The 15,002-nt window shown below is 37.6% G+C and overlaps 1 protein-coding gene across 3 annotated transcripts in view; it reads right to left on the bottom strand.

The window, feature by feature from the left end:
- Positions 1 to 3,590: 3,590 nt before the first annotated feature.
- The window catches only part of Sema5c (Semaphorin 5c), a 101,239-nt gene continuing 89,827 nt past the window's right edge, over positions 3,591 to 15,002 (bottom strand). For all 3 annotated transcript variants that reach the window (XM_071679141.1, XM_071679142.1, XM_071679143.1), the window contains 8 exons: positions 14,448 to 14,649; positions 14,034 to 14,247; positions 13,524 to 13,666; positions 11,391 to 11,580; positions 9,258 to 9,797; positions 7,965 to 8,132; positions 5,208 to 5,351; positions 3,591 to 4,943 (listed from right to left, as the gene is read on the bottom strand). In XM_071679141.1, the coding sequence (XP_071535242.1) occupies positions 4,522 to 4,943; positions 5,208 to 5,351; positions 7,965 to 8,132; positions 9,258 to 9,797; positions 11,391 to 11,580; positions 13,524 to 13,666; positions 14,034 to 14,247; positions 14,448 to 14,649 (2,023 nt within the window). In that variant the 3' untranslated portion in view covers positions 3,591 to 4,521. The remainder of the gene's footprint in view (positions 4,944 to 5,207; positions 5,352 to 7,964; positions 8,133 to 9,257; positions 9,798 to 11,390; positions 11,581 to 13,523; positions 13,667 to 14,033; positions 14,248 to 14,447; positions 14,650 to 15,002) is intronic.

The raw sequence follows: 15,002 nt of genomic DNA, 5'->3' as shown, positions 1-15,002 counted from the left end.
TTATGGTGAAGAAGGAGAGGACAAGTAAGGCAGGTTAGAAATCAGAGCTGGATCCTCTATGTTGGCGAAGGTGAACGACGAAGATGAGGCACCACAATGATACTTGAAACGTCATGGGTCACTTTAGGTACTTTTACTGACGGTGAAGGCTCCCTTAGAGCGGTTTGAATCTGGAATCACATTACCAAGACCTGAGGTACTGGAGTTTTACATTTGTCTAGAGCGAGTCAGCTACATGACCGCGATCCTGAGGTCATGCCCCAAGATATAAGAGGCAAGAAGGTCAGGTCATGAAGGCGGACTGGGAGAAGCTGTTCTCAAAGAGAATTAGAGACGTTGCATGGTCGAACCTCTGTATGCTGTTGGACTGAGGTTATGTTTGTAAGAGAGGCACTACTCATGGAAAGGATCTGATCATCTTTTTAATGGAATAATTACAACGGCAGCTTTTGACCTGCCACCGCCGATCATCGAGTATGGTTGTCATGGAGCGATATTACAGGTGCAACCGTAAGCTGGGGCACCAAGCTCATTTCTCTGAGAATTAGTAGGTTAGGTGAGGTCATCATTTCAGGTCGCCGTCAGTAAGATTACACTTTGTAGTGCGATACTGGGAATGGGAAACCCAGTAATACCACACTGCTCCCACTCTTTTTATCATTATATATATATATATATATATATATATATATATATATATATATATATATATATATATATATATATATATATATTCCTGGTGAGAGAAGAGGAAGAATGTTATATCTCTCCTGTCTGTTATGTATGGCCACTTAGAGGCAGGAACAGGAGACTGGTAATCCTCCCCTCTTGTACTATCACTTTCTAATGGTTTGAACAGAGGAAGGAGCAAAATGAGGATATGTCCTGATAGTCTTAGTTCCTGATGCTACCTCGCTAAGGCAAGGAAGGTGCGGACTTTCGTAAAAGTATTTAGGAGATTATGTGATAAGAAAGAATTGAGAGTAGATATAAACAAAGGTAAGGTAATGAAGTGGAACAGGAGGATGAGATAAGATGATTTTCATTAGTTTTAATGAGAAGGACCCGGAGGAAGCAGGAAGCTTTTAGTTCTAGGAAGTTAACATGATAGTAGATGAAGCCATTGTGGTTAGAGTGAATCATAGGGTGTAAGAATGTCAAAGGATGCAGTCTTAGTCGAATCTGCCACAAATACCATTTCGTCAACAAACAATGGCTTACTCACTTCCCAAGCACCCTCAACCTTCCCAGACTGCAGACATATCACATATCCCTAAAACCCTCTCATTCGCTCCCCTCGCCATCCCATCTATAAACACATCAAACGACCATAGTGATACCACACACCCCTGCCACAGACCCACCTTCACCTGGAACCACTCATCCTCTTTACCTACCTGCATGCATGCCTTATTCTCATTATAAAAACTCTGCTTTTCATAGCTTTCCTCCCACACTGTATTTTTACACCTTCCACAAAAGCATCTGCTTTCACCAGATCCATTGATATATACAAATCCTTCTATTTCTCTGAGTATTTCTGGCATGTATTATTCCAAGCAAATACCATATATCACATATAGCACATGACATTCATTTCATGCACTACATACATCACCTTAAAGGCCATAAACAAATTAAATGCCCCCTGAACACTTATTGGCACCAGTTTCAGACAAGAAAAAGAATCTTTCTACATACTCTATAAAGAATTCATCTGTTCAACCGTAAGCTATGCTTCATCTGTTTGGTCATCCACCATTTAAAAAGCAAATCTAACAAAACTGCATACCACACACAAAAAATCACTGGATGCTTAGCAACCACATTTAACACCTGTACAACAAAACAAAAATGTTCAAATATATTTACATCTCAACATACATCCAGTTCTTTGCATCAACGCTAATCCCTCCAACCCATACTACTTCATAACTAACTGACCCCAGACTTACACTTTAGCAGTCATTTCTCATAGATTCTTTCCTCTCCCAACAGATACAAGCAGTGAACAACCACCTCACTAATCCAGACCTAAACTAGACTCACATCCATCTGAAACTTTACTCCTCAGATGTGTATACAGTACTAATCCTCACCTATACCCTGGACACCACCTGAAGTGTAGCAGAGGGTGCATAAGATTTGTTTAGTAGGATTTTCCACTTGCTTTGATCATAATGAATTCCATGAAAACTTTCATCTTTACCTCATCCATATATATGTTTTAGTTTTAAGTTGGAAACAGGCAACCTAGACATGGGCCAACAGACACCTCTGTTGTTTGTGTTTCCCTTGTACCCATCTCTCTCGCATTACAAACATTATTTCAGTATATCATAATGCCCACAATGCACCTTTCACACTCATGACTCTGAACATTTATTTCTTAGTTGTCTTGTATTTATTTCACAAACACACATCACACTTCTTGATCTGCATTCCCATGTGGTAGATGTGGCTAGCTTCCTCAGCTCTGCAGGAGGCCCATTTAAAGGGTTTCAGGGCAGTTTAGGTACATAGGCATATTATGAGTGATACAACATTTCAAATAATGAGATCTTGAAAGAAAACACCATTTAGGAGAACTTTCAAAGAGAGAATGGTAAGACATACTTGGTTTTTGAGACAGAGAATAGACTATTAGAATCCGATTGGTTAAGATAAACTTTAGGAGAGGGTAATGATAGCTAGATTAAGGACAAAAGAAGTTAAAGGGACATATTATGCAAAAATATATGTCAAGTGGATAAAAGAAATTGTACTGACAAGGTATGGGAAGGTCAGAAGAAAGATACGAAGTCCACAAATAAAATGTACTTAAAGTGAATTGTTTGGAAGGAATGTTTATGCAGGATCACAGATGAAGGGTAATAGTGATGAAGAATTGTGTATTGAAGAAAACAAGAATAGTTGAATAGGGGGTGCAGGGCCTCTGAGAGGAATTTTATCAGGGAGTCCCCTTCCCTTCTCCATTAGTCATCCTGTTTTTATCCACTACAAGTTTATGCCATGAGCTGTAAGGCCAGAAAGGGTATGGAAGATGAGAATGCTAGTCTTCAGTATATGCAAACATTTTTTAAGGTCCCAGGAAATTCCCAGACCCCCTTTTGAACCCCCGGGCCCAGGTATACTGTACCCCCTATGCCCCCATCTCATTGGGCATGATGGGATGTATAATGATGATGTTATGTATAAGAGGTTCTTTCATTGCTAGTACGATTTGTTCTTACATAATTGGTAAGACTGATGTAAAGAATTATATTAATCCACGAATGTGATATCTCACCCACTCATCAATTGAAATGTATTACAGTTCTCTGTACCCCATTATGTCGTGAATATTTTTTTTTTATGTATTGATCCAGTTCATGCAGCAAACATTACCACTACACTTAAGTTCCCAAAATCATTTAGACATCATAATCTTTCCTCATAAGCTTGATTTCAAAAGGTAGCCAAAAGAATCTATTTAAGCAGGTACCTGTAATAAAGTACACAAATGCACACAATTTTTAGGCAAAAGATTTCTTTTTTCTTGTTTTGTAAGTCTAACCTGTCTTGTTAAAGGAGTATACAATAACAGTCAATTAGCCATTTACATTTTATGCAAATTCAGTATAAAAAATTACAACAATTCTCAGTAAAGAATATGGCACATACATAAAAAACCTTATCACAAAATGAAAGAATTTATACATCAGAGGTTCCTTACAATGCATGTCATTATATTCATGGTCACTGGTTTGACTAGATTCCAAAGCAAGTCTCATTTATCTGCTGATTCATAGTTTCTAAGTGCACACCATTTCTGTGTCTCTCACGTGCAAGAAACACCCAAACAAATTCAGCGTAAAGTTCATTTGCTTAGTGTTTCTAAATTTTCTCACACTTTGATTCATAAGTTACCTGGATGAAGTATCTCAGAGTATAATTTTTCACTGACTGAGTATATAAAAGCAAAAAAATTCACAAATCAGATGAATCAGCTTTTTTCATGCCACAACATGGTGATTTTTCCACAGCACATCTTTGTCTTTTCATAATGAACTGAAAACCAAATACTGTGTTTTCAATCAAAGGAGTATGCTTTGTATGGACCTCCCTACACAAGTGGAAGATGATACTTGAAATGAGAACAGTTCATGCTGTCTTTCTTTTTATGTATAAGGATTTCCACACAAATTAGGCTCCTGGCAAATTAAGGATAAAAATGTTTTTCACTTGCCAAGTCCAAAGACTGTTGAATATAACTTTTTTCCTTTGTCATCAGTTGTCAACTTGAAACACTCATTATGAAAACTGCTGCACATCATTTTTACCTCAAACATTTCACAGCATTTTACTGATATATGTCACCCAAAATAAGAAACTTTCCCAAGAGTAAAGTCCAACAAGTCTGTAGGAGCTAAGCTGAATATCACAAAGAAATGCAGTGTCATAAACACTGGAGAAGGAAATGGCCCCTTCAGAAGGGTCTAGCACCAACGTAAGACTGAAAGACTGGGCAGGTCATTCAAGCTAGAAATTAAATATGGTATCAGAGTCTAGGTCTGCTCGGAGATGGCCATTCCCATAAGAGCCATGACTGGACCTTTTGATGGTTGCAGTATCAAAGTCTTTCAAAGGCAGATTTGTTATAGCTGCTTTCAGCCCATTTTTTATACTGCCATTCTTGAGCGTGCTGCCTGGTGACTGTTCACCTTTCCATTCTGCTCCTGGGACACTGACATAGTGATTAGGTTTAGCTGAGATATAATGAGGAGAGGATGGTACCCTCCTATGGCGCCTGCGTACACAGACATGATAGGTAGCCAAGGCACCTAAGAGTGCTCCAGCCACCAAACAAGCCAGGGATGATCCCACCAATGCCTGTACTGTGACTGTTCCATCTCCACCACCACTATTGCTCATTACAGCTGCTTCCATCACTGTGGCATCAGCTGTAAAACAGAATGTAGTAAAAAATATATGAAGTACACCAGACTAATATTTCCATGTCCTAAGAAATATGCAAAAGTCTATATAAGAATTCCAGTTTATGGTGACATTTTATCATATTGTATTTATGTGGATTTATCCAAGACAATAATCTGAGCAAGTCTTATGAACAAATTACAGATAAGAGAGTAAGATGATAAAGTTGAAATATCTTATATTCAAGAGATTCAATAATGTCAAAGCAGGTAAATATAATTTTCACTTACAATCAGTGATTTTGCAAGATTCCCTCTGAACGTCTAGTCCACGGCACTGGCTAGGCTGATCTGAAAGGCAGTGTCGTTGCCTCACTCGCTCCTCCCCAACCCCACACTCTGACCAAAGTGCCCACATACCCCATCCCTCTTCACCTGGAAAGGAATGAAAATGGTAAAATTAATTTCTGAGTATAACTCGCAGTCATGGTCTTATGTTATTGAATATGACAGTATCATTAACAATACAACTAATTTGGGTGATGGTATGTGAGGACTGACTTATAAAGTGACTTGCTTAGTATTTCGGGTGAATTATGATAGCAGCATATGTAAAATCATTGTCAAAATAAACTTGATATGAATAACTAAATAGTTCCAAAATTTTCTTCTAAGTAAAAATACAGTTTTTAATGACATATTTGAGTTTATCTTTCTTTTGTACTTCATACCTTGCACACTGCCAGGTTGTAAATTCATGCCTAACCATAATCTGTTATTTTTTGGCATCCCAGTGACATTATTGTCTTTTTGTATAATATTTCACTTACACATCACTTAACATACTGTTATCTTTATGTCTTTCTTTTTCTTTTATAATGGTTCACTATTTCCTGCATTAACAAGGTAGCACCAGAAACAGGTGAAGAAATGGCCTCATTTGCTTATATCCACTCGCTAGCAGTCATGTATGATGCACTGAAACTAGAGCCCCCTGTCCACAACCAAGCCCCACATGCCTTTCTGTTTTTTCCACTAACTACTACATATGCATTGGTTCAGCCCACTGACAGCATGTCATCCTCTTCATACCATTATCTCTTCAGTTCACCCTATCTTTAGCAAACCTCACACCCTGCATATTCAGGCTCTGAGCCTTCAAATCATTTTCATTCATCCCCTTCCTCCTTCCCTCCACACCTGACATGTATACCTCTAAGTCATCCTTTCCTCACTCATCCTCTCCATATGTCCAAAACATTTCAGAACACCCTCTTCACCGTACCCATACATTTTCTAAATCTTTTTTCCTCAGTCATGGTTTGATTGGTCCATTTCTGATGCCTGTCCCATCATGGATAGTTCAAATTGGACCATAAAACTCTTTCTTTCCCCTGAAACCCACTCTGCTTTCATTTCTGTTTGGAATCATTGCAAAGCTGTTTTTCAGAATGTCAAACTCGCCTTCATAGGAAATTTGCTGGCATGATTTCTTCTAATGATATCTCCAACATCTTTCCTTCTCTTTTCTGACCTAGTCAGTCTGTTGCTAACTCTGAAACTGATAAAGCCTCTCTCTTTGTACCTTGTTTCCTTCTAACTCTACTCTGGATGATTCAGCCTGTAATTCTCCACCTCCATATCCTCCAGTGGAAATTATGCCATCTATGATCTTCTCACACGGAGTGTTCCAGGTACTTTTCCAACTCTAGGTGGACAAGGCTTATGGCTCAGATGGCATACTTCTTTGAGTTCTGAGTAATGGAGTGCCTATGAGCTAGCACCAGTCCCTGCCAACCCATTTCACCCGTCTAAAAATCCAGACTTTTCCTTCTGCTTGGAAGCAAGCCTTGTTGCATTCTATCTCAAAAAAGGAGACAGCTCAAAGCCCTTTAACTATTGCCACATTGCTGTCACTTCTGCAGTCTCTGAAGTATTTGGAACTTTCCTAAACTTTTACTTTCTCATACAGAACCCCATTCCCTTTCTGATTACCTGTATAGTTTTGCAGTGCTTGATCTATGGTTGATCTCTCCTATATGACTCACTTTTGGTCCTCCTCTCTCAGGGATTTTAGGTAAACTTTTGTCATAGCCTTCAACATCTCCAAATCTTTCTAAGCTCCTTTTTTTTTTTATTTCTCTGCTTATCTCTGTTCTCTCATGGATAGTTTCCTCTCTGGTCATTCCTTTGTAGAAGTCATCAAACAAACAACTTCCCATTCTTATCATAACAATAGCGGTGTTCCTCAGGGTTCTGTTTTATTGCCTGTTTCCAATGTTCTTTCAGCAAATGATCTTCCATTTTCTTTCTCAAACTTATTTCCTTTCTCAGTTTGGACTATGCATCATCTTGAAGAGGGGAAGCTAAAATGCTGTACCTCTCTAAGGATCTTTTGTTTTTCTTTGTTTATTTTCATACCACCGTGATTCAGACCTGTATAACACGCATATTGGGCATAACCATATTCTCTCCTCTGTCCTGGAATTCCCTCTTAATCATCATCTCAGAGCCTACTCACATATTTGAGATGGCTAATACTCTGCCTCTCTGTTGGTTAAACTGGAATTAGAAGCCTGCTGTCTCCTTAATTCTCCTACCATTTCCTCTCTTCAACTTTCTCTTTCCATATACTGTGATGCTGGTGTTCATTCTTTGTTCTGTAGGTTATATTTTGGACAATGGTCTCATGAGCTGTCTGCATGTGTCCCCATCCCCAAAGGTTTAGCAGCTGCTTCCTACAGTTTCTGTGTAGAGACAGATCACTTGAGGGTTGGCTGTTACAATGCCTCTTTCTTCCCTTGAAGAGCTAAGCTGGAGAATTCTCTTCCTTCTTTTGTCTTTTGCTCTTCATATAACCTTTCTTCCTTTAAGAGTCAAGTCTACAAATGCTTATGGAACCCTGATTGATTTCTTATTTTCCTTTTACTTTTTCCTTTCGCCTAAGATGGCCTCCTTTGCTGGAATTTTTTGTGTGCCATGTCAGTCACTATGAAAAAAATATTGTACCACTCAATTCTGATAAAAATACAAGATATATGTATTTACCTAAGCAAGCATTCTCATGGCATGGTTGCTGCATTGTGTGGGAGCCAGTGCAGTCAGAGGCGTCTATGAAGGGGTTGTGTGAGGCAACACACCGACGTGTTCTATACTGCACTCCAGATCCACAAGAGGCTGAACATGAACTCCATTCACTCCAGCATGCCCACAGCCCTGTAAACATGAGAAAAGAAAAGTTATTTAAACATGGTAATGATCTAAGCAGCAACATTCCAGGTAATATTAGTTCTCCATAGGTAATTTCTGTTACCACTTTTCAAAACTTTGATTATTTCTGTCCTGGTGCTCTTACCTGTCCGTCTATCTATCATTCAGAGCAGGAAGGCTCATGCAGTATATTCCTCAACTCACCCAGCAATCATCTAACCAATTTGCTTGATTCCACACATGCTTCACACCCTTCTTCATGTTCAGGCCCCAGTCACTCAAAATATCTTTCATTCAATCCTTCCATCTCCTTCTCAGTTTACCCATCTCCTTATTCCAGACATTACTAACATGCATAACCTTTTAGTCAGTCTCTCCTCATTTGTCCTCTCCATATTTCCAAACCATCTCGGCACATCTTCATCAACTTTGTCGAACATACTCTTCTTACTACCATGACCTTTTTCTTATCCTATAGTTCCATATTTGATCAACCCTCTTCATACTATATATTGGCCTCAAATATTTCATTTCCAACACATCCACCCTTCTCAGCATCTTTTGATGTAGGGCCTATACCTAACATCCATACAACACTGGGGATTATTATACCATCAAACACCGCCCTTTGTATTTCTGTAGTAGGCACTGGTGAGGATTTGTGGGATATTCTTTGGGTATGAATATGAATTAAGCATATTCATGTCTATGCAGTCATTCCTGGGGATACACATGCTTTACAGGTAACTTCAATCATTTATATTTTTGACCGTAAGTTTTTGCTGTCTACCTGTTTTGCTGAATAAAGAGTACTTTTGAATACCAGTATCATTCCACATATCATACACCACCCTTATAGTGAATGACACAAATTGCATAATCAAAGTGCAAGCATAAGGTTTTTGGTCTTTGTAGGTTAACACAACTTACATCACTGGAACAGGAGTGTAAGTTTTTTGGATATATATGTCACTAGAATGCCAAGGTGTTAATATTAACTCTTAAATGTTCCAGTAGTTATCTTTTTTACATTAATTTCAAATTCAGTTAAAGTCATTGATCTTAAAATGAGGTAATCAGCATGTACAAAGAAAAAATGTCGCAGGTGCAAAAAGGGTACCATTTGCTCACCTCTGCAGGAATGTTCATTGCAGGTTCTCTCAAGTGATGAAGTCCCAGTACATGAACCAGTAGTGCAAGAACGATGTCTGTATTGCCTGCCTCCACCACATGGTTCATCACACTTAGTCCAGTCACTCCAATCTGACCATCCATCACTGCTTGCTGAGTCCATTTGGTGGGAATCACCACACCAACCATCTTTTGTACAGACTCGATCCTCTTGATGCATTTTACCAGCATGCAGTGGGTTGTCTTTGTTTCCTGTTGCTACACATTCCATTCTGAAACGCCTCTGGATGGATGAATCACCTGATGTATTCAGTTTTAACCATGGAGTCCACTGCGTTAGTTCACGTATTTCTGGGCAAGGCCAGTTTCCGCAAGTCTCAGTGCTTTCTTCACAACCTGGACACGGTGACCCTCCATTCTTTGGTACTGGCCTTGTGCATGAGCGTTGTCTCCGCCTGATACCAGTCCCACATGAAGCAGAGCACCTTCCCCAAGAACCCCACTCACTCCATCCACCATCCACAGGCAATGCGCTGTAAGCTGTTGAATTTAAGAAATATTAAGATGTTTTCCTTAGTATAAGGATTCACTGAAATTTAGAACGAATGGAAGATTATCATTCAGCTTAATGTTATGAAAATTTAATCAGAGTAATTGAAATGAGGATACTCATGGGAGACATGAAACTGCTTGGAAGTAAATATAAATGAAAAAATACAGATTTTACAAAAATAAATTTGTGTGTTACTGAAGACTACATCATGAAAATTTAGGTATGGGTAACTGTTCATTCAGAAAAACTTATAAGGTTAGAATACTAATATCGACGATATATGTTTCTATCTATACATTTATTATCATTGACTTCATTCCCAGATATATGGAGTGGAACAGGTACATACTATCTCTTAAGTTTATTCGTATATATCTTCAGTCCATGTCCACTTTGTTGCACATGAACTTCAAATCAATATAAATACCTTTTAGTTTTTCCTTCTGTACACTTAAATGAAACCCAAGACTTCATTCATGAGATTTTCACTTAAAAAAAATGGTTCCATTTCACCTGATCACAGATAATTCCTGTGGCATCTTCCTCTGAAATATCCTTGTAGTCATAATCAAATCTCTTACTACAACTACCCATTTCTTTCATGAGCTACCTCTTCTTGTATATATAACCTTACTACAGTACATCTTGACCAGCCTTTCACTTTTTGTACATTCTGCATAACCCTGCTATCTTAATAAACTTTCATCCATTTGCCATTCTCATGTTTTCTTCATGCTACATGTTTTCAAATCATTCTTGTTCTGTCCATTTTCTTCATTCCATCTATATTACATAACTTATCCAACACTTGTTCATTTGTTTTAATTATCCTGACATGCATAAACACAAGTTTCAAGTCCTAACATCAGAATTAGAATAAAAAATTCTCTTAAATATTCTTGTAAATTCACACTGTTTTCTTTCATTAGAGTCTTCAGTGTTATCTTAATTTTTCATTCCTCAAATTACTCTCAAATTCATTTTTTCTTATTATCACTTACTGAACTTGACCCCCAAATACTTTACCCTTTTAAAGTATGTGTAACAGTTTAACTAATAATGCAGAACAATAATATATGAAAAAACCCATTGATAATGAAGCAAATACTAACAATCTTTGGCTACTATTGATTCATGGAAATGTTGAACATTCAACACAGTTTGATTATATTTTACCCTCAATTAATGTTGCCAGTTTTTTGAGGTAAGGACTATCATATTTATTCAGTAGTTTACTGTGGAGTTAATGAGTTACACTCCCAAACTAAGGCCTCAAAAACAGCCATGAAAGTCACAAACACTTGGAAAAGTAAGTAGGGGGTTCCTTGCTATTATATATCCTTAGAGATAGTCACTGTTCTGTGATTGCTCCTGACTTGATAACCCCTTTTTGCTAAGTAAAATGCGACTTCACTGGATGGGAAATTGTTTAATCAAATTTTCCATTAATTTCTTTGTTAGAATTTGAAAATAAAAAATGGATAACTGTAATTAATGTTGTGGTTGAAATTCCCACAGATGATTGAATCACTTCCTTTCAAAAGATAAAATTTTGCCTATCATGACTTCATTCAACTTACATGGGCAATGTGGAAGGGAATGGCAGTAGATCTCAGTGCGCTCCTGACCAACACACACACGACCACCATGCCGAGGTTCCGGATTAGTACAAGAGCGCCGTCGGGTCTTAACAGCAATACCACAGGTGGCTGAACACTGAGACCAAGATGACCATGCTGTCCATCCACCATGCACTGTGCAGTTGGTTACCTAAGTATGGTGGGAATGACAGATAAGAATTTTATGACAAAAATAATTTCAAGAAAGGCAGTGCTACAGATACAAAAATGAAATTCCTTTGACATGAATGATTTCAGGAAAGGCAATGCTGCAGAAACAAAAAGGAAATTCCTTCAACTTGATACAATTCCTTCAAACAAATTAAGGTATTTACGGATAGCTAAGAATGTGAAGTGGGTGTAGGCGTTCCTACAGTTACAGAAGAAGAATTGCATACACAGAAACTTCCAAGATAATCTTTCACATTTACAGTGGAATTATATAGTATTTAGGCTGCATTAACTGAGCTATCTCTATGCAAAAGATTTAGTCTACTTTTACTCCCAGATTACACTCCAAGCCACATCACAATATGCACCATTGCATACAGTAGCAGAAATATGTCCAAGATTGGACTTATCCACTCAACAAGAATATAGAATTCCGCTGCTGATCTGCATATATTGGTATCATTGCCAACGAAACAGCAGGTGCTGAGACTAAACCAGCTGTATACAAGAGTTAAACCTCACAGTGATTTTATAAGCAAAATAGATGATTATGTTACATGTACATGGCAAGATAGATAGGACTTGGCAGTAGAAAATACAGAGGTCAAAGGAAATTGTTGAAGTATGGCATTCTAACTTTAACAGCAGTTGCCATTTCGACAGTTCTCTGTTGACTGAGGATTGGTCTCACTATGTTAACCTATGTCCTTAATGAAGAAGAAACCTGCCCCCAGTGTGTGATACCTGTAACTGTAAAACCATACTGGAACTTGTACAAAGGGAATGCTCAAAGTTATATGAGTCTTAGTCAAATGTAAATCGTATAGTGACAATGGAAGGAATAAAGGTACTGGAGAAATTATAGAAAATGATGTTAATGTAAATAAACTGATGAATACTTCAAAGGAAGCTGAAATAAATGAGTTTGTGGAGAATGTTTTTAAGCTTTTATTTATCTTTTAAAGAAAGCCAAAAATAGAAATATATGTAAATTGCTTTTAGCTTTTAGATCTATTTTTCATACTTAAATGCATTGAATTACCAGAGGTTTCTAACACTTTTCAAACCCCACAATATCAGAAGTCAAACTCAGTGATGCAGAAATAGGAAAATATGGTACCTAAGATAAGTCTTGAAAGAAAATTTTTTTTACTGTACACAGAAATGTAATGAACACAATAAAGATTGTAAGAGTCAGTCAAATTCTACTGCATAACATGTTGACCCAAGAACTTTTCCACACTGATTCTACCATGTTCCCCTATTTTGCTTTCATGCTGAAACTTTCCTCTATATATGTTTTTCCAAACCTGATCCTTTCATCTTCCCGTTAGCTGTCCTCTACATCATTTCTCTCTTACATACTCAAATAATATACCTATACAATTTCTCAATTATTCTTTCTCAATGTTAGTTTCACCTTAATACTCTTACCTGTTAAGTTACAACACTGATTATCATCAATTTGAAACCTGTGTTCGTATATCAAGAATAACTCATCTCATGCATAATTGTCATACATATTTACAGAATATTCCTATGAGTCCATGGGGAAATGAAACACAATAAGTTCCCAAGTGCACTTTTGTGTAATGATCACATCATCAGGTGAGAAACAAGAATGAAATATAACAGTCATTTGATATACAATCAAGAGACTTAGCTAGGATGCCATTTAGTAAACAAGTGACTAGTCACTTGTTTACCAAATGGCATCCTAGCTATGTCTCTTCATTGTATATCAACTGACTGTTATATTTTTCTTATATCAACCCTGATGTGATTATTGCACGAAAGTGCACTTTGGAACGTATCGTGTTTAATTTCCCCGTGGACTCATAGGAATATACTTGATCATGCACTCAGTTGTGATCCTTTCCAATATTTACAGAAATATATGTAAAGTTCAGATTTAATCATCACCTCTGTGTGTGGTCCAGTACAACTGGCACCACCTCTTGCTGGCTTAGGGGAGTCACAGGCTCGATGACGACATTGACAAGAATCCCCAGTACCTGACTGCACACATGATGCCCATGATGACCATTGACCCCATCTACCATCCACTGCAGGAATAAGAAATACAGGTTTCATTTACTGCAACGGATGAAAGTCTTCTTTTTTAACAATCACATTTCAGTAACTTAGCATTTTATACAAACTTCACCCTGTTGGTATTAACACTACAAACTATCATGATTGATCGAAATCAATCATCTGTTCAGATACAAGTGAAAGTTATGTAGGCAGCATAGAAAGTTACAAGTTCAGTTTTAGGGCTTATTTCATGCATTTAACTTTTGAGATAGAGTTGAGATATAACTGTAGTATTATGCAGGCTTCTCAGTCCTGTTATGGATCAACTGATGTAAGTATTTAACAATATAATATATTTTCTTAGATACTCTTGATTAGTTATATCTGTTATTATACCTGGATCAGAGGCCCGTGGGCATTCCATAACCTCTTGCAACCATGATGATACAAAAGGATTTTTCCCGGGAGGGGGAGAGCATTCCAAGCGATTGGTATCCCAGCCACAGTAAGGGTCTTTAGCTGCTAGACAAGCATGCTGTGTTTTGTAATGTCCACATCGGTGCACTGGTACACGGACTACCTCACTGTCTGTCCCCAAATACAATGAGTTCTGTGGATAGAAATTTCTTAAAGGATTAGTATAGTTTCAGTGAAGAACTTCTCAGTAAACAATGGTTTTTTTATGTTAATGTTAATTCTGTGCTCTTCAGCATTTAGAATATTTGAATGCTTATTTGACTTATCTAGTATATGGATCAGAATTCTTATACATGCAAAAAAATTCTTAATAACAGATAATAGTTCACTGACCGTGTCTTTAAGGAACTTCATGGTATGGATGGTGACAGATGAGTTTTTGGGGAAAGGTGCAAGAAGTTCAAGGAGGCATGTGTGCTGGGCACTAGGCATTACACTCAGCTTCCTCACTATACCATCCTCACCCGCAACAAATACAACGTGCACATTACCACTCTGACGTGTTGCAACAACATCCACAACCACAAGTGTGAGTCTGAAAATATAATAAACTATCCTGATGTATTTTTTTCTAAAAGGAACTTTGCACAATAAGTGTTATCCACAAAGAACAAGTGGATTATAAAGGTAGCATGTGGTATTACAACCAAACACAGACTACACTCTGGTAATAGCTTCCCTTCCTTGATTTCTTTTTTGCTTTCATTAATTTTTAGAAACATTTCTATTTCAAATGAAAAACCAGAAATATAAACTTTCAAATTCTAGCAGATTAACCCTCAGATATTTCAGATCATCATTAAGGGTGGACCTACTTAAGACTGCATCTTCCTTCTAAAAACTCCAAAAAAATCACCTAAAAGGATTTACTATAAAACTGCACTGTAG

The sequence above is a fragment of the Panulirus ornatus genome, chromosome 29, assembly GCF_036320965.1.
Source record: "Panulirus ornatus isolate Po-2019 chromosome 29, ASM3632096v1, whole genome shotgun sequence".
NCBI classification, from domain to species: Eukaryota; Metazoa; Arthropoda; class Malacostraca; order Decapoda; family Palinuridae; genus Panulirus; species Panulirus ornatus.
Note: the sequence above shows the minus strand (reverse complement) of the source record. Positions and strands in the feature narration are given on the sequence as shown.